General features: G+C 35.8%; 1 protein-coding gene and 1 long non-coding RNA gene across 2 annotated transcripts; one reads left to right on the top strand and one right to left on the bottom strand.

Annotated features, from left to right (window-relative positions):
• Positions 1 to 6,773: 6,773 nt before the first annotated feature.
• LOC125781067 (uncharacterized) lies at positions 6,774 to 9,159 on the bottom strand. The gene is made up of 3 exons (XR_007424171.1): positions 8,964 to 9,159; positions 7,054 to 7,190; positions 6,774 to 6,928 (listed from the first exon to the last, which is right to left on the bottom strand). It is a non-coding gene; the product is annotated as an uncharacterized LOC125781067 (long non-coding RNA).
• A 3,023-nt stretch (positions 9,160 to 12,182) lies between these two features.
• On the top strand, positions 12,183 to 22,647 carry smyd2a (SET and MYND domain containing 2a). The gene is made up of 12 exons (XM_007244651.4): positions 12,183 to 12,531; positions 13,679 to 13,742; positions 15,173 to 15,283; positions 16,137 to 16,197; positions 16,830 to 16,954; positions 17,254 to 17,321; positions 17,979 to 18,081; positions 18,286 to 18,396; positions 18,966 to 19,089; positions 20,328 to 20,502; positions 21,633 to 21,741; positions 22,228 to 22,647. Exons 1-12 carry the CDS (start codon positions 12,359 to 12,361, stop codon positions 22,303 to 22,305), a joined length of 1,302 nt encoding a protein of 433 aa, XP_007244713.3. The 5' UTR covers positions 12,183 to 12,358; the 3' UTR covers positions 22,306 to 22,647.
• Positions 22,648 to 27,134: the final 4,487 nt, after the last annotated feature.

Below are 27,134 nucleotides of genomic sequence, written 5' to 3' on the forward strand. Positions count from 1 at the left end.
GAAAAAAACATAGATGGGATGAGGGTTAAAAATGCTCAATACAGTACACAATAAACTCAATAAATTGTTTGAACTTAAATAAATGAAGCCTGTTTGGTAAAATAAAATATTTGCAAACATTTGGAACATTTGCATCCACACATACATTTAACTAGGATCTTGAGAATCAGCTTGTAATAATAGTTTAGTATATTGCCATTGGCTGCTTCTTTTCTATTGGTTTCAGTCTCCAGTTATTTGCATACTGTAAGTGTCCTCTGGTTTCGGACAGTCCCTATCAGTGTGTCTCAGTCTCAGTATTGAAGACTATATGACTTTTTTCATTAAAATCAATCAGTGGGACAGTAAAAAGGAGAAAGACACTTATTAATTGAATTGATCATGAATTACAAAAAAATAAAATATTAGATGCTACCAACATCTACAACCCACAAAGGTTCCGACAGTATGGAAAAATCCCACACATTCTTAATCGGGCACAGATCAGGACTGCAGGCAGGCAGTAATGTGTGCAGCATGTGGTTTGGCATTGTCTTGTTAAAAATGCATCAATGTCCCTCAAAAAACAAATTGCTCCAAAATCTCAACATAGATTTAGCATTAATGCTGCAGTCTCAGAACTGTATTGCTGTCCCCCTACAGCTGACTCTGAGTAGGAAGTGTTACAGTGTGTGATAATAATAATGACCTTAGCCTTCCTGGCATCATAGTCAACTACAGATGTTCTTACAGCTGTTTAGATCTGAACGTGCATCGCTGCAAACAGAGGGTAAAGCACAAAACACACACAGCTATATACAGCTTCAAAAGTGACGATAGTATCTGAATTTGCATTTTGTATACCTGAATTCAATTTATCTGACTTTTGATTAACTTTAAATATTTAATATATATCTAATTTCCGCAATTCGGCGCAATTCCACAATTTAAATTACTCTCAAACTGCGTACTGGCAAAATAATGGCGATACAATGCATATCATGGTACATTAGTTACAATTCAATATACTGTGTTACTGTTTATTGTTTAAATCAAATGTTATGTCAAGGTATAAAAACCCAATGCAATCTGGACAGTGCAATCTAATGATTACGAAATATATAATCATTATAATAAACACAAAAGTAAATAAACGGCTTCTGACACTAATTTCTTAATATAAACTAATAATTGAAAATTATTAAAGCAGTTTTTGAAAACTGATATATTTTTGCAAAACAAAATATTGTGATACAATATTGATACAATATTTTCTTACACCCCTAGCCGGGACAGGTAAATGTGCTGAACTGCTGATGGTGTATGTTTCCTGTCACCTGTTATTTTTCCTCCCTTCTCCTCAGAATAAAAGAAAAGCCTCTGGGGGGCACCTGAGACTCAGACAGGCTACTGCTTGCAGTTGGGCTGAAGCAGCATCTTTGCATTACATGAACAGTTTGCTTCATAATCAAATACCATCTGTCGCTACGTCTGAACCTGTTTTTAACATCTGTGCTTTCTGGTGTTAACAAAGCTTTAAAAAGCAGTTCACGACTTCACAGTTCGCTGGGCTGGATGTGTATATTTACTACTTTATTACTTCTCTCTGCTCCTTTTACAAGGTGCCCAGCTCTCTCTCTCTCTCTTCACCGGGGGGGTTGTTAGGGGAGCTGTTGGTGGGATGATATTGCCTTGCTTTGCTCAAGTACCGATTGTCCTGACGCGAGTAGCCAAGTGTGGAGGGAGCACCAGTGAACACTGACACAGAAGAGGGCATGTGATACAGAGAGAGAGAGAGAGAGAGAGAGAGAGAGAGAGAGAACAAGAGGGTGTATATGGGGGAAATGTTCAAAGCCAATTGCCACTTTTTGGCAAAACAGTTTTGTCCATTCTCCTGCGGACGAGGAGTCTTGAAGTTGCTCATGCTTGAAGTTCTATTACAGAAAATGACACTGCAGAGTGAATGGCAACCAGGAGAAGAATCAACAGAATGGTGGTCATGAAACTGAAATGCATTGTGGGAGAATGGGGGATGTGAAAGGTCTCTCAAAGGATGGATTCAGAGCTGCAACATCTCAGATCACGAGGACAAGTGTGTTTCAGCTCAACTCAACAGACTCCAAAAACAGGACAATTAACGCATCACTTTATCACTACTGAAAAGCCCCTTTTTTCACTATATTTTGAAAAGTATTTTAGATTTTTTTTTTTGTGCTGCCATATTTGGAATCTAATTTCTGGCTTTGCCAGTGATGAATAGTGAAATATGGCCAAAATAGATTTAATGTGTTCATAGATATCTTGTCTTTGTAGATTTCCTTAAAGATCATTATGATCATTTTAGACAGCGTAGCTTAGCTTAGCTTATCTTATCTTATCTTAGCTGGAGTGTTGATTTGTGCTACTTAGCAGCTCTGTGCATTCACAAACCCACCGTTTTTTTTATAAATGTTTCTTTGGTGCATTATATAGTCAAGACAAAACAAATTTACACATTAGCACACATTCCACCAGTAGAGAACTATAAACAGTATATTTTGCGGTTATAAGAACAGCTAGGCATATTGTTATTTAGCTGCAGTGTTTAGCACCAGGTGGTTATTTATGGGTTTAGCAGAGCGCACTGCACAACACACAGTCCCCGAAACACAAGGGATTTGGGTTTTGAAGCTGTAATCTTGGAGAAAACTGAAATTTTAATACAGAATGAAGTTTTATCCTGGTGGAACTGTTGTTAAAAATGTCTAGAAGGGATTCTAGTTGACCAAGCTGAGCTTTCCATTCAGAACTGTGCACAGGTTACATTAGTGCTAACTAGCTATTTAGCTATTCCTTGATTTAGTCCTCACAATGTGAAACCTTAGAATTGAAACATCTGCTTATGAATTGCTTCTTTCAAAATCAAGCATATCAACAAATAGAGCTGCAACTAATCATTAATTTGGTAGTCAACTACTGTCTGTCATTTATTTTTTTCAATTTTTATTCTAATTGATTTCAAGAAAATACAATGTTAACATTAAAAGTTAATATAAATATTGGTCCCTGGCATTATTTATATTCATAATGGTTGTGTCCCACCAACACTAACTCACAAAGAAAAAAATCACAAGTCACTCCTTAAAGTTTGCAGCTGACCACATAGACAAAATGAAAAACCTTTGCAGAAATGGTCAGATAAAAAGATTGGGTAGGTTGGCCACACTGTACCAAATGTAACAAAATAATCTTGTTTTTTGTGGTCAGTAGATTAGTACACTATACTCAAATAAATTTGTGTTTTAGTCAGAATAATTAATATTATCATGTTGGGTGAATTTCTAAGAGAGTTCAACTCAATAAAAAAATTTAAAGAACTTTTTAAAAAATTCAAGTCGAATTGTTAAAGCCAGAGTTAATGATACTAGTCCTCTACTGCTCATCTCTCAGCTCTACTGTCCTCTACTGCTCATCTCTCAGCTCTACTGTCCTCTACTGCTCATCTCTTAACTCTACTGTCCTCTACTGCTCATCTCAGCTCTACTTTCCTTTACTGCTCATCTCTCAGCTCTACTATCCTCTACTGCTCATCTCTTAACTCTACTGTCCTCTACTGCTCATCTCTCAGCTCTACTGTCCTCTACTGCTCATCTCTTAACTCTACTGTCCTCTACTGCTCATCTCAACTCTACTGTCCTCTACTGCTCATCTCTCAGCTCTACTTTCCTCTACCACTCATCTCTCAACTCTAATTTCCTTTACTGCTCATCTCTTAACTCTACTGTCCTCTACTGCTCATCTCTCAACTCTAATTTCCTTTACTGCTCATCTCTTAACTCTACTGTCCTCTACTGCTCATCTCTCAGCTCTACTGTCCTCTACTGCTCATCTCTCAACTCTACTGTCCTCTACTGCTCATCTCTCAACTCTACTGTCCTCTACTGCTCATCTCTCAACTCTAATTTCCTTTACTGCTCATCTCTTAACTCTACTGTCCTCTACTGCTCATCTCTCAGCTCTACTGTCCTCTACTGCTCATCTCTCAACTCTACTGTCCTCTACTGCTCATCTCTCAGCTCTACTGTCCTCTACTGCTCATCTCTTAACTCTACTGCCCTCTACTGCTCATCTCAGCTCTACTTTCCTTTACTGCTCATCTCTTAACTCTACTGTCCTCTACTGCTCATCTCTCAACTCTACTGTCCTCTACTGCTCATCTCTCAGCTCTACTGTCCTCTACTGCTCATCTCTCAACTCTACTGTCCTCTACTGCTCATCTCTCAGCTCTACTGTCCTCTACTGCTCATCTCTTAACTCTACTGTCCTCTACTGCTCATCTCAGCTCTACTTTCCTTTACTGCTCATCTCTTAACTCTACTGTCCTCTACTGCTCATCTCTCAACTCTACTGTCCTCTACTGCTCATCTCTCAGCTCTACTGTCCTCTACTGCTCATCTCTCAACTCTACTGTCCTCTACTGCTCATCTCTCAGCTCTACTGTCCTCTACTGCTCATCTCTTAACTCTACTGTCCTCTACTGCTCATCTCAACTCTACTGTCCTCTACTGCTCATCTCAGCTCTACTTTCCTCTACCACTCATCTCTCAACTCTAATTTCCTGTACTGCTCATCTCTTAACTCTACTGTCCTCTACTGCTCATCTCTCAACTCTAATTTCCTTTACTGCTCATCTCTTAACTCTACTGTCCTCTACTGCTCATCTCTCAGCTCTACTGTCCTCTACTGCTCATCTCTCAACTCTACTGTCCTCTACTGCTCATCTCTCAGCTCTACTGTCCTCTACTGCTCATCTCTCAACTCTACTGTCCTCTACTGCTCATCTCTTAACTCTACTGTCCTCTACTGCTCATCTCAACTCTACTGTCCTCTACTGCTCATCTCAGCTCTACTTTCCTCTACCACTCATCTCTCAACTCTAATTTCCTTTACTGCTCATCTCTTAACTCTACTGTCCTCTACTGCTCATCTCTCAGCTCTACTGTCCTCTACTGCTCATCTTTGAACTTTTAACTAAAATTGGGACACCGAATTATTTATTGTTTTTTTTTTTAAACAAAGAACAATACAGAGTTTATCGTGCTTTTGTTGGAGAACCTTCTACTAGAATTATAATGTTGCTATGAGAGTTTGATTGTATTCAGCAACAATACACTGTATCACAGTACCTCTGCTTCACACAGTTCACTACTGGGTCACGTCTGGTATTAGACATTAGGTGGCAACAGCTTCATTTCTTGTCTGATCCAGATAAGAGTCCTGCTCTATTGGCTATATTGCTCTATGGGGACTAGACAAGATTTGTCTGCATTTGCGAGGTACAATAGATTAAAGATTATAAACATTATAAACATTATCATCTACTGAAATGTGTCAAGAACATGATGATCCAAAATTGTCTGGTTTTATAAATGAAAAATGTATAATTAATATATATATTGTTTACTAGTACAGTGATACAGAATACCAAATGTGCCTTTTGGCTGGTTAAATGGTACAAATGTGTACTTCATGCTTTTAGAAAAGACTTCAGAGTGAACACATCTGACCCTGTAAAGACCCATATTATACCTTTGAGGGTACAATTATGAAAAGTGTACATTTGAGTACAAGAAAGTTCTTATATCGTACCTCTGTTTCTTAGTGTGTTCATTAGAGGGACGTCCATAAACATTTGAACATACACGGTATGTGTTCCATATATTCCAATATATTTAAATATAGCTAGCTGAGAGACCATGCATTTCTTTTTGTAAGTCTGATTGATTCACATTTTACTGGAATTGTAGGATTAAGTTAAGTTTAATATTAATCACATTTCTGGATTTATGTTTAATTCAACCTAGAAAATTGCAGCAGGTGCATCCGAAAATTTAAATAAAATAAAATATCTTGGTTTCTTTAATCTTATAAGACACTTTTTTGATATTATACATTTATTGGAAGGATTTAAAAAACCTATATATCTTATATAGTTCTACAATATCACATAGTAAGAACACACAATTGTCTATATATTTATAAAATATTTTTCACTATAAGCTTGTAGTAATGTAAATCAATATTTCCTACTTTACTTTTCATTTTTTTTATTTAACAGCCAGGAATGAGCTAAAAAGACACTATTTAACTGATTCCTGGCCGCTAAATTAAATAAATAAAAGTGAAAATTAGAGTAGGGATTTTTTTTAATGCCAATAGTGAGGTTACTGTATTTATAAGGACACTTTTTCAGTTCATTTATTTCTACTTCTTGTTTGTTCTTACTTACCTGTGTTTATTTGTTTTCTTTTGTATAAATTTGGAATTTACTTAGAGTTTGTTTTCTTTGTCTGATGAACCCTAGGAAGAATAGCTGCTACTATTATAGGAGCTAATTGATCCTAAAAAAATAAACAAATACATTTTATTACCTATTAGTTACTATAAGCTATGAGTCACTATAATAAGAGCATGTGGATGGTAGAATTGTGATTATAGGGTTTGACATAACTACCAGCGCATTTTGAGGTCTTGTCTATCTGTTACTTTAACTAGGGAGATCTTTAGTTGTTTAGGAAGTCAAGGATTGATTTATTGGCCTAAAGCATGTTATTATTTTGTTTTAGACTATTAATATACAATATTAACCAGTGACACTGATTTAACTTAATTTCATACATCTTAGATCAACTGCATAGTCTATGGAGACAGATAACTTGTTTTACAGGAAATGATGAAATGGTGACACCTAGTGGATTGCATTGCAAATGTATTTATCATTAAATTAACATTGACAGAAGGGGGCCTGATAGAAAACAACACACTATAACCAACATCTTTATTACATGTCATTTTTACAGGAATATATTTGACCAAGATTGCGGAGTGATTCTGTTCCAAACCGGACCGAGCCCACCTCCTCTCATGGGTCTCGTTGCTGTTGTTTTGGTCTGATTTTTCATCAAATGGACTGCACCAAGAATATAAACAAACCAGAGTTCATAAAAACATATCCCAAGCTTTGAGCATTCTAAGGAGCACTGTTCAAATCATCATCCAGAAATGGAAAAAGTATTCTAAACTGTTTCTACAAACCTGAAAGATCGAGCAAGTGGAACAGAGAAGCAGCCAAGGGGCCCATGGTCACTCTGGAGGAGCTGCAGAAATCCGCAGCTCAGGTGGGAGAATATGTTCACAGGATAACTACCAGTCGTGCACTCCACAAATATTACCTTTAAGGAAGAGTGTCAAAAAGGAAATCATTGTTGAAAAAAAGGTATAAAAAGTGCCGTTTGCAGTTTGTAGCCACAAGTCATGTAGAAACAGAACAAACATGTGGAAGAAGATGCTGTCTTAAGATATGACAAAAGTTGAACTTTTTGGCCTAAATGCAAAGTGCTGTGTGTGGCAGAAAAGTAACACTGCTCAACACCTTGAACACCACATCCCCACTGTGAAATATGGTGGTGGGCAGCATCATGCTGTGGGGATAGTTTTCTACAGAAAAGACAGGGAAGCTGGTTAGAGTTCATGGGAAGATGGATGGAGCCAAATACAGAACAATCCTAAAAGAAAACCTGTTGGAGGCTGCAACAGACTTGAGACTGGGAAGGAGATTTACCTTCCAGCAAGACAATGACCCTGAACATACAGCCAGAGCTACAGTGGTCCTGACCTACAGTGGAGTAGAGTTCTGGACTAAATCGCATTGAGCTTCTGTAGCAAGACATAACAATTGCTGTTCACAGATGCTCTCCATCCAACCTGACTGATGTTGATCTGTTTTGTAAGGAAGAATGGGCTACAAATCTTAGTCTCTAGATGCACAAAGCTGGTATTGATAAATGGGGAAATGAATACTTTGTGTTGGTCTATCACTTAAAATCTTAATAAAATCCATTAGTGGTTGTAAGATGTTAAGGGGTATTAATTATTTTGCAGGCCACTGTATTTGAGTAAAATATAATGTATTTTAAATGTTATTTACAGTCAGTGTTTATTATATAGGATGAGGACACATCTCACACTGCCTTCAGAATTGGGGTAAAATAAGGATACTGCTCATGAAGGATCATATGCTGCCTTCAGAATGGCACAGTCATTTTCCCTGGAGCACATGCTGTCTAAAAATGCCTTCAGAATTGAACGCACCTAATATGAGCTATAACTCATTGTTGTTCTCTACATTTCATTAATATAGAAATGTTTAAATACACTTAATACAAAATAATTAAAAATTTGTTTTCATGGTTTTGACTTACGGTAAGGTTCCTTAACCCAGGAGTGAGGAATGTCTCTTAAAACACATGTTTTGTGTTTTAAGAGACATGATTAAAAAGTTTAATTATTAGGAAATTAACACAAACGAACACACTGTGAAATAACTTACATAAATAAATTACACGTTATGTTAACTAATAAAAAAGTCGCTTGTAATTCTTCTAATTAACCACAGGGTGGCGGACGGTACATAACAGTGATAAACAAAAACATTGAAATTTCTAAATGTATTATTATTATTATTATTATTATTATTATTATTATTATTATTATTATTAGATACTGCTTTTGTACCAAATCATGATTATAATCACCAAGTTGGATTATAACCACGTTGGTTAAAGTGCTGCAATCAAATCAAAGTTAAAAAAATGTGAGAAACTTTTTGCTATAGTAAATGTTTACATGTTAATATAAAAAAGGTTACATGAGGTATTTTAAATGCAAAATAAAGAAATGCATGAAATGCATATTATGTGTTGTGTTTTAAGAAACATGATAATAGAATGTTTAAATAATAATTAAAAAATTACACGTTAGATTAACTAAGAAAACAGTCAGGGTGGCTGGCGATAGATACCAGTGATAAACAACAATATTGAACATTCAAATTTTCTGTTAAATGTATTATTATTATTATTATTATTATTATTGTTATTATTATTATTTGAGGGTACAATTATGAAAAGTGTACATTTGTGTACAATAAAGTACTTATATCGTACCTCTGTTTCTTAGTGTGTTCATTTGAGGGACGTCCATGAACATTTGTTTGTTAATATTAACCATATTCCTAGATTTCTGTTGAATTTAACCTAGAAATTTACAGCAGATGCATCCTAAAATAAGAATCTTGTTTGCTTTATTCTTATAAGATACTTTTTTGAATACCAATTAAACGGCTGCACAAACAGGCGTAAGGACCGCGCGGAACACTGCAGCACCAGGCTAATTCCAGAGCAGAGCTGGTTTTATGGAGAGGCTGACCACTCGCTATCACCCCCCCTTTATATCAGTAATAACTGCAGACCGCTAGACGGAGCCCGCGAGTAAGTCCTCTGTGAAAGTTAGATGTTAAATGGAGCTAAGCGGCTAAAATCACATATTAAAAACAGTAACTAACCACTTATACATGGTATACTTTTAATTTTAGAAAGAAAAACTGCAATATTTTACAAAAAGTATTAAACATTTATAAAACGCTATATTTTTATTTGCCTTTTCCAGACTGTCCCATCTTTGTTTGAGGTATATGTAGCGCTCGTGCCCACTATCTGGTGATACGTCTCTATATCTGTAGCGGGTGAGGCTAGGGTTCGTTGTTAAGAATTAGTGTTCAGGTTTTAAACCCAATACCCAAAATACCCAACTTGTATTATTAATGCATAGTTAAAGAGAAATTAATTAAACCAGACACAACTTTTTGCTCCACTTTTATGTACTTGTTCCCACTGGTTCCCTCTCCTTTCTCTCCTCCTCTCTCGTCACCCCCGCTCTCACGCATCCTTTGACAGTATATATTAACTGGACCAAGCCATCCCGCTGATTTCAACGGAGCCAGGTGAGGCCAATCGTGTCACTTCCTGATCGGCTTCTCGTGGGGCGTTAACCGGAAAAGTGAGAGATTGCGCAGGCGCCAGCATGACGCGAATCTTCCGCGTGCCGTGCAAACAACCGTACTGTTTATAGGAGCTGCACAGAACTATTTACTCCACAGTTGAGAAAAGCTCCATTCCATTCTTTTATTGAATAAACAGCAGATAAAAACTAGAATTACTGATATCCAATATTAGTCCACGGATTTACTGAATAATATTCATAGTTTTTCTATATAACAAGCATTTAGAAACTCAGTAATAAGAATAATAAATATGTAATATAAATTACAGGTATATCTATACATTATAATTCTCATAGTCTATCTTACTTCTATTTATTACTATCTTACTATCTACAACGTATTATAACTGATAGTAGTAGTATTATATTTGCATAATAAGAGGTTACTTTGACCCTGCTCTAATTCAATCAGCTCTGTACTTTTAAATCAAGAGGAGCAACTTCTCCAAACATTACAGCACGGTATTTTGTGTCGCTGTCTTTTTACGTCATCGTTAGCATAGTTGTATAAAAATGTTATTTTCTAAAGATATGAACAGATTATTAATCTTATGGATCAAATGGCAGAAAATCCGTTCTTTGTAAAAAAGAACATGGGTCGTGTCATAATCGAAAACGGCTTGGAAATACATTTATTATTGGTTTAAAGACACCCCGAAATGAATGGAAGTGAATGGATAGCTTTGCTCAAATGGTCCTCTCATCCCTCAGTAGCACACTTCCGGTGGCACGTTTTGGAAGGGAAAAGCTGGGGGCCTGCTCGCATCTTTTTTTTTTTTTTTTGCTTTTTTTTTTTTTTTTTTTTTTTAATCACATACAAACATATAAACATGCAAAAAGTATGTCAAGAGATAACAGATATCAATACAAATAAGGAGTCCTTGAGGTCCTTTCAAGTCTTTTAGTCCTTTGGAGTCACATATGTGGAGTATAGTAGCACAGTTCTTTTAGCTTTGAGATTGTTTGAGCATTGCAAAATGTTCATATACTCATCCAACTCACTCTTAAAGACAAGGAATAATGGTCTGTTACCACTGAATTTGCATTTATGGATATGAAATAAACCAAGCAGTAAGAACAGATTGATCATAAAATACTTATCATCAATTGAATTCTCAGAAGTAAATACACCAAAAAAGATATCTTTACATTTAAAGGAAAAATCCTCAATAAAATATATTTGAATAAAATGTAAGAGTTCAGACCAGAACTTGCTGCTATAGATACATTGCCAAAACAAGTGGGTAACATCTTCAGAAGCACTTTTACAAAATGAGCAGTCAGTTTCAATATCAGACTTATATTTTAGAAAAAAATCTTTACTGGGTAAATTTTATGTAATAATTTCAGCCTAATTTCTCTCACTTTGTTGGAAAGTAAATATTTTAAAGGTAAAGACCACACTTTTCGCCATGGTATACTCTCTACAATACTATTCCAATATGGTATAACATAAGGAATTGTAGCAATATCTTTCTGGAATAATGCTCTTATCTGCTTATTGTTTCGTGGCTGTTTAGCTGAAAAACATACACTCCCAACATAAGTATCCAGCAAATCAAGTGACTGAGGAAATGGCCAAGGAAAGTCTACACCTCTCAGCAGTAAAGTTGCACCAACAGCGTTTATCACCTGCTCGCATCTCTCTCCTGCACACTACTTCCTGCTACCCTCAAGTCCCGCCCCCACCAATCAGAACAGAGGAATCTTGACAGACACAGATTTCACCCAATAGTCTACTCTGATTGCTAACTAACTTACTGATTCTTAAAGTGACAGTGTCTAATAGAACTGATTTACACATTAAGGGTAATATTTATGCCCAGGGCTACATATAGTATAGTGTTTAGTATTTCTAAATAACCACAGTGTGGTGGACGGTGTGATAAACAATAACATTGGAATTTCTTATTTGGGGAGTGCCCTGTGGTGGCCCGGCAAACTCTGAACAGATTATTTAGTCGGTATTCTCCTCTGCATAAGATCTGTAATAATGTTAGTGGGAATTCTCCTCTGTTGATGATGTTAGTGTGCATTGTCCTCTGCAGAAGATGTGATAATGTTATTGGGAATTCTCCTCTGTAAAAGGTCTGTGATCATGTTAATGGGAATTCTCCTCTGCAGAAGATCTGTAATAATGTTAGTGGGAATTATCCTCTGTATAATGATGTTAGTGGAAAGTCTCCTCTGTAGAGGATCTGTGGTAATGTTAGTGGTTGTTCTCTGTAAAATATGCTAGTGGGCACTCTCCTCTGTAAAGGACCTGTGGTATAATATTAGTGGGAAATCTCCTCTATGGAGGTTCTGTGGTATAATATTAGTGGGAATTCTCCTCTGTAGAGGATCTGTGGTAATGCTGTAACTGCCTGTAGCCGTGTTTTAGCTTTGCCATGTGGTGAGGGGGGTTTGTTGAGGTCAGGCCGCTGTGCTGGTTCTGTGTGTTCAGTAGAGCGGTGTTTGGTGTGTGATCAGTGGGCTGTGAGCTGTGTGGAGGTTCAGGATGAAGGCTGAGGGGATTGAAGGCTGTGAGCGGTTCCTCAGCCCCGGGAAAGGCCGCGGGGTCAGAGCCACGAAGCACTTCAGAGTAGGGGATCTGATATTCGCCTGTCCGGCTTACTGCTGCGTGCTGTCCACCAGCGAGCGGGGCAACCACTGCGACTTCTGCTTCACCAGGTAAATAAAGCTCTATCTGCAGCTCTGCAGTGCTCTATAACAGTTCTGCTTCATCAGGTAACGTTAACTAAAGCTCTCTCTGTAGCACTGCAGTGCTTTATAACAGTTCTGCTTCACCAGGTAAATAAAGCTCTAACTGTAGCTTTGACTAAAACTCTAACGGTAGCTCTATTTGTAGCTCTGACTGTAGCTCTAACTGTATATCTGCGGTGCTCTATTACAGTTATGCTTCGCTGGGAATCTGTAGCTCTGCGGTTCTCTATAACAGTTTTGCTTCACTAGGTAACTGTAGCTTTATCTGTAGCTCTGCGGTGCTCTATAACAGGTCTGCTTTACCAGGTAGCTAAAGCTCTATTTGTAGCTCTGACTGTAGCTCTAACTGTAGCTCTGAGGTTCTCTATTGCAGTTCTGCTTCACTAGGTATCTGTAGCTCTGCGGTGCTCTATAACAGGTCTGCTTTACCAGGTATCTAAAGCTCTATTTGTAGCTCCGACTGTAGCTCTAACTGTATATCTGCGGTGCTCTATTACACTTCTGCTTCACTTGGTAACTGTAGCTCTGCAGTGCTCTATAACAGGTGTTGTTCATTAGGTAACTGTAGCTCTGCAGTGCTCTATAACAGGTCTGCTTTACCAGGTAACTAAAGCTCTGACTGTAGCTCTGACTGTAGCTCTGCGGTTCTCTATTGCAGTTCTGCTTCACTAGGTAACTGTAGCTCTACAGTGCTCTATAACAGTTCTGCTTTACTAGGTAACTGTAGCTCTGCAGTGCTCTATAACAGTTCTGCTTTACTAGGTAACTGTAGCTCTACAGTGCTCTATAACAGTTCTGCTTTACTAGGTAACTGTAGCTCTGCAGTGCTCTATAACAGTTCTGCTTTACTAGGTAACTGTAGCTCTACAGTGCTCTATAACAGTTCTGCTTTACTAGGTAACTGTAGCTCTACAGTGCTCTATAACAGTTCTGCTTTACTAGGTAACTGTAGCTCTGCAGTGCTCTATAACAGTTCTGCTTTACTAGGTAATTGTAGCTCTGCAGTGCTCTATAACACTTCTGCTTTACTAGGTAACTGTAGCTCTGGGGTGCTCCATAACAGGTCTTGTTCTCTGCTTTTATAAATTGTTTTTATTTTCTTGTTTTTCTGTAGAAGAGAAGCTCTGTCCAAGTGTGGAAAATGTAAACAAGCCTATTACTGCAACGTGGAGTGCCAGGTAATACAGTCACTTCCTTATGATTTTGTTTTGTTGTATAAAATTTTTCAGCCTATGTTTGGTAAATAGAGTGGTAAATGTAGCATTAATTTTAGTCTTGTACTGGGCTGTAGTGTATAGACTAAGCTTTAGTGTATAGACTAGACTGTAGTTTAAAGACTGTGCTTATTGCTGCTCAAATAATGCTCAAAAAAGGAAACAAGCTCATATTTGTTTAAAAAAATAACATTACTGACTCATGAAGAGTTTAAAAATTAATATTTAGTGGAATAGTCCTGATTTTTATTTACGACCATCCATCTTCCTTTTAATTACATTCCAGAGGTTTTCAATGGGGTTGAGGTCTGGAATTTGTGCTGACAATGACAGGGTCTTGATCTGGTGGTCCTTCATCCACCCCTAGATTGAGCTAGCTGTGTGGTATGGAGTATTGTCCTGTTAAAAAAAACTAACAGTCCTCAGAGTTGGGGAACATTACCAGAGCAAAAGGAAGCAAATTTTCTTCCAGGATAACCCTAGTTCTTTACTTGGTTTATGTGTCCTTCACGGTCCTCTACGGTCAAATCCTTATGGATTTTTGTAAATTTCAGCCTGACTTTTCTTGCTTCTCGTTGACGAAGGGCTTTTTTCTAGCTTAGTTGAAAGACTTAAGCCTCTAGGAGCCTGTTTACAACTGTTCTTTCTCTGCACATCACCCCAGCTGTCATCCGACATTCTTTTTGCAAGACTGGCGGACACAAGCCCTTAAACAAAGAAGAACTGCTTGAACTTTTGCACCAGGAGTGGCATATGGTCACCCAAAAGCAGTGTGAAATACTTGTGGACAACTTGCCAATATTGCATGAAAGCTGTGATTAAAAATTATGGTTATTCCAACTTTCTAAACTCTTGAATATGAACTAGTTTTCTTTGCATTATTTGAGATCTAAAGGCACTGTATCTTTTTACTTGTTTTTCCATTCCTCATTTTATGCAAATAAATGTTCTAAATGACAGTATTTTTATTTGGAATTTGAAAGAAATGTTGTAGGAATAATACTAAAATAGAATAAACAATAGAGTTTATTTTACCCAAACATTAACCTAAAAATAGTAAAACCAGAAAACCGATCATTTTAAAGTGGTCCTTTTTTCTGCAGCTGAATAGCCACAGGAAGATAGTTAGAGGTGCATAGCAGCTTTTCACAACCTTAAAAGCTTCACAGCGCCACAATAAACATACATCAACCAAGAATGTGAATATTTGTCTTCGTTAAGTACTTATAAGTTTAATGCTTTAGTTGTTGTTGTTTTTTGTAGTTTTTTTAATGCAGGACTTTCACTTGAAACATTGAATATTTACAGTGTGGTATTAGGCTCCAGTACCTAGCTTTTTGCCGGCAGATGTCCGTTTGTAGACGGACTGGTATAAACTGTTCACTCTATTCTAGAAAGGAGATTGGCCCATGCACAAGCTGGAATGCTCTTCAATGTGTTCATATGGTGAGAACTGGTGTCCTTCAGAAACTGTACGTCTGGTTGCAAGAATCATTTTAAAACAGGTAGGCATGATTTTTAAGCACTTTATCTTTACACTATTTGTTCTGTATAGTCATTGAATTTATAGCACCTAAATCAACAATCGTTTTTGGTTAGGAAAAGTTATTTTTGTCTTTGGTCTATATTGTTAATTAATACTTACGTGATTCAGACTATGAAAGAACACATAAGGAATCATGTAGTAACTTAAAAGTGTTGAACAAACTAAAATACTCTTGCTCTTCTTTTCCTGGGGAGGTCCTGATCAGAGCTAGTTTAATGACATTTTTGATTGTCTTTGTGACTGCACTTTGAGGGTACTCTGGAAGTTCTTAAACTTTTTCAGATTAACTGACCTTCATTTCTTAGTCTTTTTATTTTTGTTTAATTGGTTGAGTATGTTTTGCTATAATATGGATTACAACATTACTTAAACACAGCTATTCACTGTATACCAACTCTACCTTCTCACAATTTACAACTGATGCTCTCAAACACATTATGATGCAAGAAGTTCAAGTAGTTAGCTCTTGACGAGGCACAGCTGTTAACTGAAAGTCAATTCATGTAAATACCTCCTGAAGTGTTAGATAGAGGTGCCTATTTAAAATGTAAATCATATTCTGGTTTGTTAAATACTTTTTTGTGTGTATGCAGGAATACAGTAAAATTGTTCTTGGTTGTCAATTCTGTACTGAAATGAATGTGTAAAATGTAAATTTACGAAGTTTACTTATATGGAATCATGTGTACATGTGTACATTTTGTCATTTTCTCTTCTCTTTGAGTACACATAACTATAAAAGAATGAATGCACAGTCCTGAAATCAGAATTAACTTATTGCTGTTTTGTAATTTGTGAATGTTTTTCTGTAGAAGTTCCAGTCGGAGGGGACGCAGTCAGAAAGGTTGTTGCTACTGAAAGAGTTTGAAGCACGTAAGTATATTTCCATGCAACACATCATAAATAAATGTAAATGTTGGTTGCATACCTGAATATACTGCTAGAGGATATGTTTGAGAATATCCATGAATCACATGTGTATGATAAACATCTATGGTGAACATCTTTCTAAAACTTGTTGGAACAAACTAACAAACATTGAGCATGATTATGTTTGTGTCGCTTTATTAAAAACAAAAACAGCAGCATTACTTGTGCCTAAACTATAAATATTTTCCCCTAAGCATACTATTTGATTAGTGGAGCTGAAAAATGGATTGTTATTCTTTACATCCCTAGCTATTGCTAAACATAATGCCATAAAAAACACGTTTGTTTAAATCTTTTTAAAAGCAATACAAATGTGAATAATCTCTTTTTTTAAGAATCTTTACACATTAAAATAAACTATGATCATAACTAAAAGTATAAAATAAGTATAAAATACTTATGCTTGTTTTATGTATACAGTTAGATCCTAGTAAAACAAATAAGGCAAGGAAACATGTTTTTACATTGTAATAATTCTAATCATGAATCATAACACAAAGTTCTGTTTACAGCCATCTCTACCACATGTCTAAATTGTGACCTGTTCTTTTTTTGTTTGTATTTTGTTTAATCAGATCTGGACAAGGTAGACAATGAGAAGAATGAGATGAACCAAACCGATATTGCTGCACTTCATCATTTTTACTCTCGGACTCTGGATTTCCCTGATAACGCCACTCTAACAGAACTCTTTGCACAGGTATCCTCTACACTTTTTTTTTTTTTTGAGCCCAAGGTACCTTAAATGTTTTTACTAAAACACAAAAATAAACCTTTACCTTGCTTCTGCTTCAGTCTTTGGATTGAGAAAACCATTTTGTAAACTGAATAGGAGTTTCAGATTTGTAAGTATTGTAAAATTGTATGAAGCAGTTTTGGGTTGTATCACTATTGAGTATAATATAAATGTTAAGCTTCAGAATTGTGAACAGTTTATGTAGAAATTGTGTGGAAATGCTAGTATGGTTTATTAATGGTAACGTTTACTTTTCATCGCAGGTGAACTGCAACGGTTTTACTATTGAAGATGAAGAGCTGTCTCATTTGGGTTCTGCAGTTTTTCCTGAGTAAGCTTGAGTTTATTGCTCAAAATCTGCACTGTAAGCTGATAAGTAGAATTTACTTATATTAATTTAAGTAAACGGGTCATGACCTTCATTTCTTAGTAATTTGTTTTGTTTAAATAATTGAGTAGTAAACACAACCAATGCTCTCGAACACATTATGATGCAAGAAATTCAAGTAATTTGCTCTTGACGAGGCACAGCTGTTAACTGATAGCCATTCCAAGTGAATACCTCCATAAGTGTTAGATAGAGGTGCCTATTTAAAAGGAAAATTTTAAATATAAATCATACTCTGTTTTGTTTAACACTTTTTTTGTATGTGTGTATGTATGTATAAATAGATTTTACTTAAATATTTTAAGTAAACTGGTTCCTTATGCTAATTTGCAGTTTACAGTGTTTGTAATTTAAAGAAATCTTTGGTAGGGGGCACAGAGTGGTGCAGGGTTCTAAAGCGCTGCCACTATGAGCAGGAGGTCGCAGGTTCGAACCCCCATTTATGCAGCATTGCCATCAAGCTGCCTGCGCTCAGAGGGAGCAAAGTTGGCCCTGCTCCCTCTGGGTGGGTGGATGGCCCTTTTTAAAATTATAAAAAAAAAAAAAAAAAGAGAAATCTTTGGTAACTAATTTTTGATGCTGTCTCTCTCTTTGTTGCAGTGTTGCTTTAATGAATCACAGCTGTAGCCCGAATGTGATTGTGACCTATAAGGGCACAGTAGCTGAGGTTCGAGCTGTTCAAGAAATTAACCCTGGAGAGGAGGTGTGACCGGTTTTCAATTTTTTTTTCTGTATATTTTGATTTTCTAAATATCTGTAAATTATATTTTGAAGAATTGAAAAAGATTCCATCCCAAAAAATAAATCATAGCAATTTTAAAATACATGAGAAAATCATGAGATGTTTTAAGTTTAGTATAATGATTATTATAGTATGTATGAACTGTGGCCTTCCTTTTTGTACCAGATTTTCAACAGTTACATCGACCTCCTATATCCGACAGAGGACAGGATGGAGAGACTGGAGAGTTCCTACTTTTTTACTTGTGATTGCAAAGAATGCACCACTGAATCAAAGGTAATTTGTTGTTAAATGTGTTTGTTGTTTTTTTCCAGAACATAACATATTAAGAACATGCTGTTCCTAAATCACTAAATCACAATATTTATTTGTTGGGATAGAACACTATCAGTAAATTTAATATGGTGTTAAAGCCTTAAACTAAGCACCCTATTAATTGTCCTGATTGTCCATGTTTGTCTTCCAGCACTCCGCCCTATCTGGGTGGAGTTTCTGTGTGGGTTTTCTCACCACAGTCCAAAAACAGGTGGTGGGGGTGATTTACTGCCATCTTTTTTAACTTTGTTTTGTTTATTTAAGATTTTATTCTTATCTGTATGTGTTACAGGAACAAACAGGGAATTTGTTTGAGGATATAAGATTGTTAAATATGTGGTGTAGACACACAGCCTAACTAAAGCCAGAAGGTAACATAGACAGTGGCAAGAAGAGTTTTATAAATTATTTTTATAAATTATTTTTAAGATAGTACTTTCTTATAAAGAATGTAATTCTGGTAATGCTTATTTCTTATCAACACTTGCATGTCTAGCATGTCTTGTGAAACTGACCTGTGGCTTTTGCAGGATAAAGCCAAAATGGAGATTCGCCGGAAGCTAAGTACTCCCCCAGAGCCCGAGGAAATTCGAAAAATGGTGCTGTATGCCAAGAATGTCATTGAGGAGTTCAGGAAAGCTAAACATTATAAGAATATCCTTTTCTTGTGTGAGTTTGTGTGCTATTGTTCCTGTACAGCTGATTATTTAAATTGGAAGCAAAATATAATATGATTATAATTAATAATAAAGGATTATAATCTATTTTATTTTTTTTTTATTGTATATATTTTTTATAAAATTGATATAAAAATTAGTATCTGAAGCTGCAGTGTACAGTAAGCTAACCGGTTAAATTCCTAACAGACCCCTTGGTGTTTTTGTACATACAGTGGCTTGCAAAAGTATTCATACTTAAGATTTTCACGTCACCTTACAACCACAAACTTAAATGTATTTTATGGACAGTGAGATGCTTCCTCTACAGATGGTCACTCTAGAGAAGCTGCAGAAATTCTCAGCTGAGGTGGTAGAAGCCGTCCATATAAAAAAATCTGGCCTTTGTGTGGCAAGAAAACCATTGTTGAAAGAAAGACATAAGAAGTGCAGTTTTGCAGTTCACAAGCAAATGTGGAAGAAAGGTGCTGTGGTTAAATCAGACCAAACTTTTGGCGCTATGTGTGTTAGAAAAGTAGCACTGCTTATCTCCCTGAACACACCATCCCCGCTGTAGAACCTTATGGTGGCAGCATCAAGCTATAGGGATGCTTTTTTTCAGCAGGGATAGGGAAGCTGGAAAGAGTTAATGGGAAGATGTATGAAACTAAATACAGGACAATCCTAGTAGTATTTGCCTGTATGTTTAGTAGACCCTAAACATACAGGCAGATCTCTAGTGGAATGGATTAGATTAAAGAATATTTATGTGCTAGAATGGTTCATTTAATGGCTGACCTAAATCCCATTGAGCTTCTGTGGCAAGAAAAATCTCTGTTCACAGACGCTCTTCATCCAACCTACCTGAGCTGTAAAGAAGAATCTCAGTCTCTAGATGCGCAAAGCTGTTATTAATATAGGGGGGTTTGAATACTTTTGCATGTCACACTTTTTTCCTGTTTTTTATTTAAATTTACAAACCTTTTATTATTTTCATTCCACTTCACAATGATGTGCTACATTTTGTTGGTATGTCAATTATCAAAGTGTAAAGAGACAAAATGTGAAAAAATCGAGGGGTATGAATACTTTTGCAAGCCACTGTAAATTTAGCAAAAATCGAATGCATGGATGATGTCATTCTGTTCTGCTGCAACAACAAGATTTTATTATGAACTGATGTGAAAATTATAGCAGTAAAATGCATTGGCTGAAACGTCCTTGACTGAACTGCACCTCCCAGTGAACTGCTGGAGATATGCGAGTTGAGTATGGAGAAGATGGGTTCCATCTTTGAGGACACCAATGTGTACATGCTGCACATGATGTACCAGGCTATGGGTGTTTGTCTCTATATGCAGGACTGGGATGGAGCTATGAAGTATGGCGAGAAAATAGTGGAACCCTATAGGTATGATTATTTGTGTAAATCTTGTAATTGGGCAAGGCAATATTATATTATATAGCACCTTTCATACACAACGGTCATTCAAAGTGCTTTAAAAAAAAAGAAAATACAAAACAAAGTCAAATTTAATAAAATATGAAACAGAAAAAATAGAAATAAAAATAACCTAACAGGGTTCATACGGTCATGAAAAACCTGGTCATGGAGTCATGGAATTTGAAAATAGCAATTTCCAGACCTGGATAAGTTTTGGAAAAATAAAATACCCAGAAGGTTTTGGAAAAGTCATGGAAATTTAGTCTATAAATATTTGTGTTTCAGTTTATTGATGGAGAAAATCTATTTTGAGCTAACAAATACATCAGCTCAGAGTTAATTCAGTAATCTAGCCCGACACAATGGAGCTCTCAGGATCTGACACACATTTTATTATTAAATATTGTGTGTCAACATTTTATTATCTTTATTTATTATATTATATTTTAATTACAGTTAATTATAATTTTAGTGGATTTTTGATTTTGTTCATGTTTGCATTGATTTTCTTAAAATCATATGATCATGAAAATTTGCCTTAAAGGCATGGAAAAGTCATGAAAAAATCCTGGAAATGTATTGGTTAAAAGTGTATGAACCCTGAACTAAGAATAAAACATGAATGATTCAAACATGATTAAAACAAAGAGCATAAAATGAGTTTTAAATAGTGTAACAAAATATTAATATTAATTAACATGTTAAGATTGGTGTCAGAAGTGGTTAAATTAATGTTGTGTTTAAACCCTGCCCAGCAAGGTTTACAGGCATTTTTTTTATTTGTTTAGTCAAATGTCAGAAAATTGGATCTGATTAATGTTTAACTTCTCTTAATACTTTGGTGTCCATTTTGAATAAAATCAAAGAGTAATGTTTTGCTTTGGAGTAACTTTCCAGCAGTTTTTATTTAGTCTGATTGGATAAAAAGTTATATTGTTTAGATTTTGTTAATATACTTGTGTTTTTTTATATATACAATTGTAAAATATGACCTTCTTTACTGTATTGCAGTGTTTTGAGATGCCTATTGTATTGTCAAGTTCTTACAATAATGATGGAAAAAATTCTAATTTACTGTCAATATTTTTTTTTGCCAGTGTACATTACCCTCCCTATTCTCTCAACGTGGCTTCTATGTACCTAAAACTTGGAAGACTTTACTTAGGACTTGAGAAGAAAACTGACGGAGTAAAAGCTTTGAAGAAGGTAATTTTTTCAAACTTGTACTGTGAAAATATGAAACGCACTTCCCTCTAAAGATCTGTGTCGCTGCAAATAATGCAATACACTTAAGTAGCTTAAAACAGAATATAAATGTATATAAAAAGAATAAAACAGAATTAAGTTACACATCAAATGTAAACCAGACTTAAAGGCTATAGTGTATAGGGAATACTGTTACTGCATTCAGACAGAGGGGCAGTGTGTACCAAGCAGGGTTTCTTTATGATCAGCACATCTTAGAACTACAAAATAAAATAATAACGCTTACTGAGATTCACTATATGTCATATTTAGACACTTTCTGCACATTTAAATCCCATGCTCAGCTGTTTCTATCATTAACATGGCAGAAATAATTAATGAACTAATCGGAAAACTAATCAGATTAGGTGACTATCAATAATCCGTAGTTGCAGTGATGTGCAAAGACATACTTAAACCATAACTTGTATGTTAATTTTGTTTCAGGCTCTGTCGATCATGAACGTGGTGTTCGGTAAAGATCACCATTACATCGCTGAGATAAAGAAGGAGATGGACGAATAGGAAATGTGAAAAAGATGAAGAAGGAGGACCTGGAACTGCAACAAGGCTGCATGACATAGATTCTCTATACCTCTGCTTGGATATAAAATGATGTCATTATTTCTTTTGGTGGTATTTAGAAGTTTAAGTTTTTAAGTGATTCCCCGGAATGCTGTATACTGAGGTGCTTTTATTGTTCGTCTTCATTTGGGACAATGAGCAAGGGCTAATATTTAAAAAGAAAACAAAGTTCAGCAAAGTACAACATTTGTTTTTATGAATGACTTGTTTTTGCTTTTCACTGTGTAGTGACCAGCCAAGGTAAACATGAAAATAAATCTACAAAGTAGCTCTTTCACAGAATGTAATTTGTGAGCAATGTGCTTTTGCATCCCTTTATATTTTGAGTGCTTCATATATTTTGCATTTGTGTAAATCTCTCTCTCTCGCACGCACGCACGCATGCAGACCCGCGCCTTCCTGCCCCTTATCTATGAAATTTTAATACTCCTCAAATTAAGTTTGAATTCAGAAATCCTTACAACCAAGTTTACAGCTGATTTATCATGCATTCTTTATTCCAGCACCCTACGTTTATTTTATAAGTATGTACTATTATTTTAATTGACATCACTAATATACATATAATTGCATTTTACATTTCTTACATTCATTCTTTTATCTACATTTAAACATCTACTATAAAAAAAATATGTCTAAAGAAAAACAAATGAGCTTAATCACAGTTAACCACAGAATTTTGTTGTGATTAATCGGATAAAAAATTTTAATCGATTGACACCACTATTAAATACCAGTTTTAAGGATAAAAACCAACACCAGCTTTAGCCTGCTGAGTGGGCTGGTAGAAACCACAGGTGTGGAATTTGGGCAGTAGAAACATTTAAGAATATGCAGTCTAAACAATAAATGTTATGCAATATAATAATATATAATATAATATTATAATTCATATAACTAATGAATGTGTCTATGTAACTGAATATGAAATATGAGAGTTGGGTAGGTAGAAAGAGAGAGTCAGTCTTTCACTTTTCAAAAATGTACTAGTAGCTAAATATCATACAGAGCGTCTCCTCTCCTTTGATTTGCAGTTAACATCTAAGGAGGGGTGTTGAATTTGGGCAGGAGTTCTGGCCTATGGGAGAATTTTTTTATATATATTTTTTTTTTTCATCACTTCATTTGCAGTTTAATTTTTCACTTGGGCACGGGTCATATGTGACAAAAAAAATTTAAAAAGGCTTTTTGCCATTTCATTTTAATTACCATACAGGTATTTTACAGTCAAATCTAAAATAAAAAAGGTAATTGTGAAAAGAAAAATAAATGCTTCACTTTGCGCTTGACTTTTCTTGATGCATAATAAATGTTAAAAGTAAAAGCAAAATAAAATGATAGTTTTTATTTATTAGTCCTTGCAATGGGATGCATGTCTGACAGAATTAAAATGACACAAAATGGAAAAATAATAATAATAAAGTGACAGTTGAGATTCAGTATTTAAGTGCCAAAATTAAGATGCAAACGCAAAGGAAGATTAACGCTCCTTGCTGGTGATTTACTTTTTGTCATTTTCTATTCTTTTTCTTTTTTAATTTCACCAGCATGCAAATACATAAATGAACAGTAGGCGGGGCTACAACAACTGACCCTCCCGCGAGCGAGAGCGAGGCAGCGGGCGGCCGCTGCCTCGCTCTCGCTCGTGGGAGGGTAAAGAGGGAAAAGAGAAAGGAAAGAAAGAGAAAGATGGGGAGGAGGTGGGTGCGAAGTTGTTCGACAGGCAGTTAAAAGGAAGTGAGGGTTTATTTACGGTGGAGAGAGGATCAATCTCCCAAAATTAAGCTATATATTAATAACTCCACCATAATCTGATACTGGTACCAGGTGCATTCTGGGATATCCGACACCAGCCTGGGTGGGCTTCAACTGGGCACAGATATGTGTCACTAGGTTTATTAATGTTACTGTGTTTATACAGGTCTGGGTTTACTTTATACATTTATATTAATAATGGCAGATTATATTTGTGTCATTTATAAGTTATACTGTAGGCAAAAAGCTCAGCTAACAATGCTACTTACCAAGGTAGGTAAGCTAACAGATAGCCTAGGTAACTAGTTTGTAATATTATTATAGCTACAATGGTTTGATAGCCAAAGTCTTATAAGGCTTGAATCAGGATTTTGTTTGAATTTTCTATTCCACCTTAAAAGTTGCAGCAGAAGCAGGTTGATGCCTCTGTACTACTTAGACCCTCAGTCACTTCAAGGGCCTTGAAGGGCGCTATTTAAGAAAGTTCACTTCAACTTTGGGAGGAAACGGGGAAAGCTAGCTAGTAAACAAGACACCGGTGGAGGTGCTACATGCCTAGAGCAGAGCAGAACATCTGCTTGTATAAACACAGACATGAAGAGGAAAAATAAATATTAACATCCACTTTGAACTTTTATTTTATTTTAATAGGGTGTTGGGAGTACATTTTTTTTGATTAGAATGATATTTCCATTTGCACAGAATACAGTGCATGAACTCTGTCCTGATCTTTATTTAAAAATCAATATTTTCCTGTATACAAATCAAATAGTTCATGTCCTTCCAACCTGTAGTTTTGTTATGTTGGTTTTTTACTTTTATTTTCAAATTTGCAGAATTTGGGTTGATTCCTGTTACTGACCTAGAATTGTTAAGTAGAGTAGAGAGAAAACAGGCAGCTTCTCCAAATGTCCTGTAGGAGATTTCAAAACCCTCAAATTTTCAAAATGTAAATTAGTTATTTTACTGCAGAAAAAAGGGTTTTGCATCATCTACACCTGTATCCCGTATCAAAGCTCTTACTATCGCCTACAAGGTGATGACAGAACAGGCTCCTTCCTACCTGCACTCGCTCCTGAAGGCTTACGCTACCTCCCGGCCGCTGCGCTCCTCCAATGAACGTTGCCTCGCTTTGCCAAACATTCACACAAAGCAATCCAGACTGTTCTAATACAGAGTTCTCCAATGGTGTAACAAACTACCTTACTGTTCTCATACAGAGTTCCCCAATGGTGGAACAAACTACCTTCCACTACCAGATCAGGAGAATCTCTCGCTATCTTTAAGAAACTCCTGAAGACAGAGCTCTTCAAAGAGCACTTACTCTCTTAACACCTCTAACACACTAACTACTTCTAACCTCATTTCCTTCTTCCCCTCCTTCACTCCTCTATCCTATTATTCCCCTTTGACCTCCTTTTATCCCTATCCAAAGATGTTTTACCTTTAAACTTATTTTACATTGTACTTGACTATTGTAAGTCGCTTTGGACAAAAGCGTCTGCCAAATGTAATGTAATGTAATGTAATGTAATGTAATGTAAATGTAATTTTATATACATGACCTTTCATCACTTTTTTTCTCCAGTTTTACTTACAACATGAATTTGCTGTTCTAGTGTAATTCATTCATTTCCTGAGTAAAAAATATCTGAAATAGAGATTTAGCCTCCTACTTTCAAGAAAACCTGGCATTATCCTGTCCGGAGCTAATTGTACATTGTAAAATATTTATTTTAATTACTGAATTTATAATTATATATTATAATAAATCATAAAAATATATATTTAATAAAATTATATTTTAAAAGCCATTGTGCTCAAAAAATGAGGCAGATGTTCAAGTCCACTTTAAAATGAACTGGCAACATGGCATACAGATCCATAATGCACAAAAAAAAATGATATAAAGCTGATGTTCTAGTGTGATTTTTAAGGACTTTTTAATCTTGAGCCAGACCAAATACACATTATCTAAAGAGTACTAGTCTTCTACTTTAAGGAAAACCTGGAATTAGCCTGGCCCAAGCTGATTTTATACTCCATGTTGCCAGTTAATTTTAAAGTATAAAATCAGCTCGAGCCAGGCTAATTCCAGGTTTTCCTTAAAGTAGAAGGCTAGTTCTCTTCAGATCATGTGTATTTGGTCTGGCCCAAGATGAAAAAGTCCTTCAAAATCACACTGGAACATCAGCTTTACATAAAAAAAATTGTGCATTATGGATCGGTATGCTATGTTGCCAGTTCATTTTAAAGTATAAAATCAGCTCGAGCCAGGCTAATTCCAGGTTTTCCTTAAAGTAGAAGACTAGTACTCTTTAGATCATGTGTATTTGGTCTGGCTCAAGATTAAAAAGTCCTTCAAAATCACACTAGAACATCAGCTTTATATAATTTTTTTTGTGCATTATGGATCGGTATGCTATGTTGCCAGTTCATTTTAAAGTATAAAATCAGCTCGGGCCAGGCTAATTCTAGGTTTTTCTTAAAGTGGGGGAGTAGTTCTCTTCAGATCATGTGTATTTGGTCTGGCCCAAGATGAACAAATTCTTCAAAATTGTACTGGAACAGTGGCTTTTTTTTGTGCAAAATGGCTTGTTATACCATGTTGCCAGTTAATTTTAAAGTATAAAATCAGCTCGGGCCAGGCTAATTCCAGGTTTTTCTTAAAGTAGAAGACTAGTACCCTTCAGATCATGTGTATTTGGTCTGGCCCAAGATGAAAAAGTTCTTCAAAATTGTACTGGAACAGTGGCTTTTTTGTGCATTATGGATTGGCATGCAATGTTGCCAGTTAATTTTAAAGTATAAAATCAGCTCGGGCCAGGCTAATTCCAGGTTTTCCTTAAAGTAGAAGACTAGTACCCTTCAGATCATGTGTATTTGGTCTGGCCCAAGATGAAAAAGTTCTTCAAAATTGTACTGGAACAGTGGCTTTTTTGTGCATTATGGATTGGCATGCAATGTTGCCAGTTAATTTTAAAGTATAAAATCAGCTCGGGCCAGGCTAATTC

Source organism: Astyanax mexicanus, chromosome 14 (genome assembly GCF_023375975.1).
Source record: "Astyanax mexicanus isolate ESR-SI-001 chromosome 14, AstMex3_surface, whole genome shotgun sequence".
NCBI lineage: Eukaryota > Metazoa > Chordata > Actinopteri > Characiformes > Acestrorhamphidae > Astyanax > Astyanax mexicanus.

What these genes read in the sequence shown, in the direction of transcription:
- smyd2a (XM_007244651.4), top strand. Translation starts at nt 12,359, where the DNA reads ATGAAGGCTGAGGGGATTGAAGGCTGTGAGCGGTTCCTCAGCCCCGGG. An exon ending in CAAGAATCATTTTAAAACAG is followed by an intron (nt 15,284 to 16,136) that starts GTAGGCATGATT and finishes GTTTTTCTGTAG; the next exon opens with AAGTTCCAGTCGGAGGGGAC. An exon ending in GGTTCTGCAGTTTTTCCTGA is followed by an intron (nt 17,322 to 17,978) that starts GTAAGCTTGAGT and finishes TCTTTGTTGCAG; the next exon opens with TGTTGCTTTAATGAATCACA.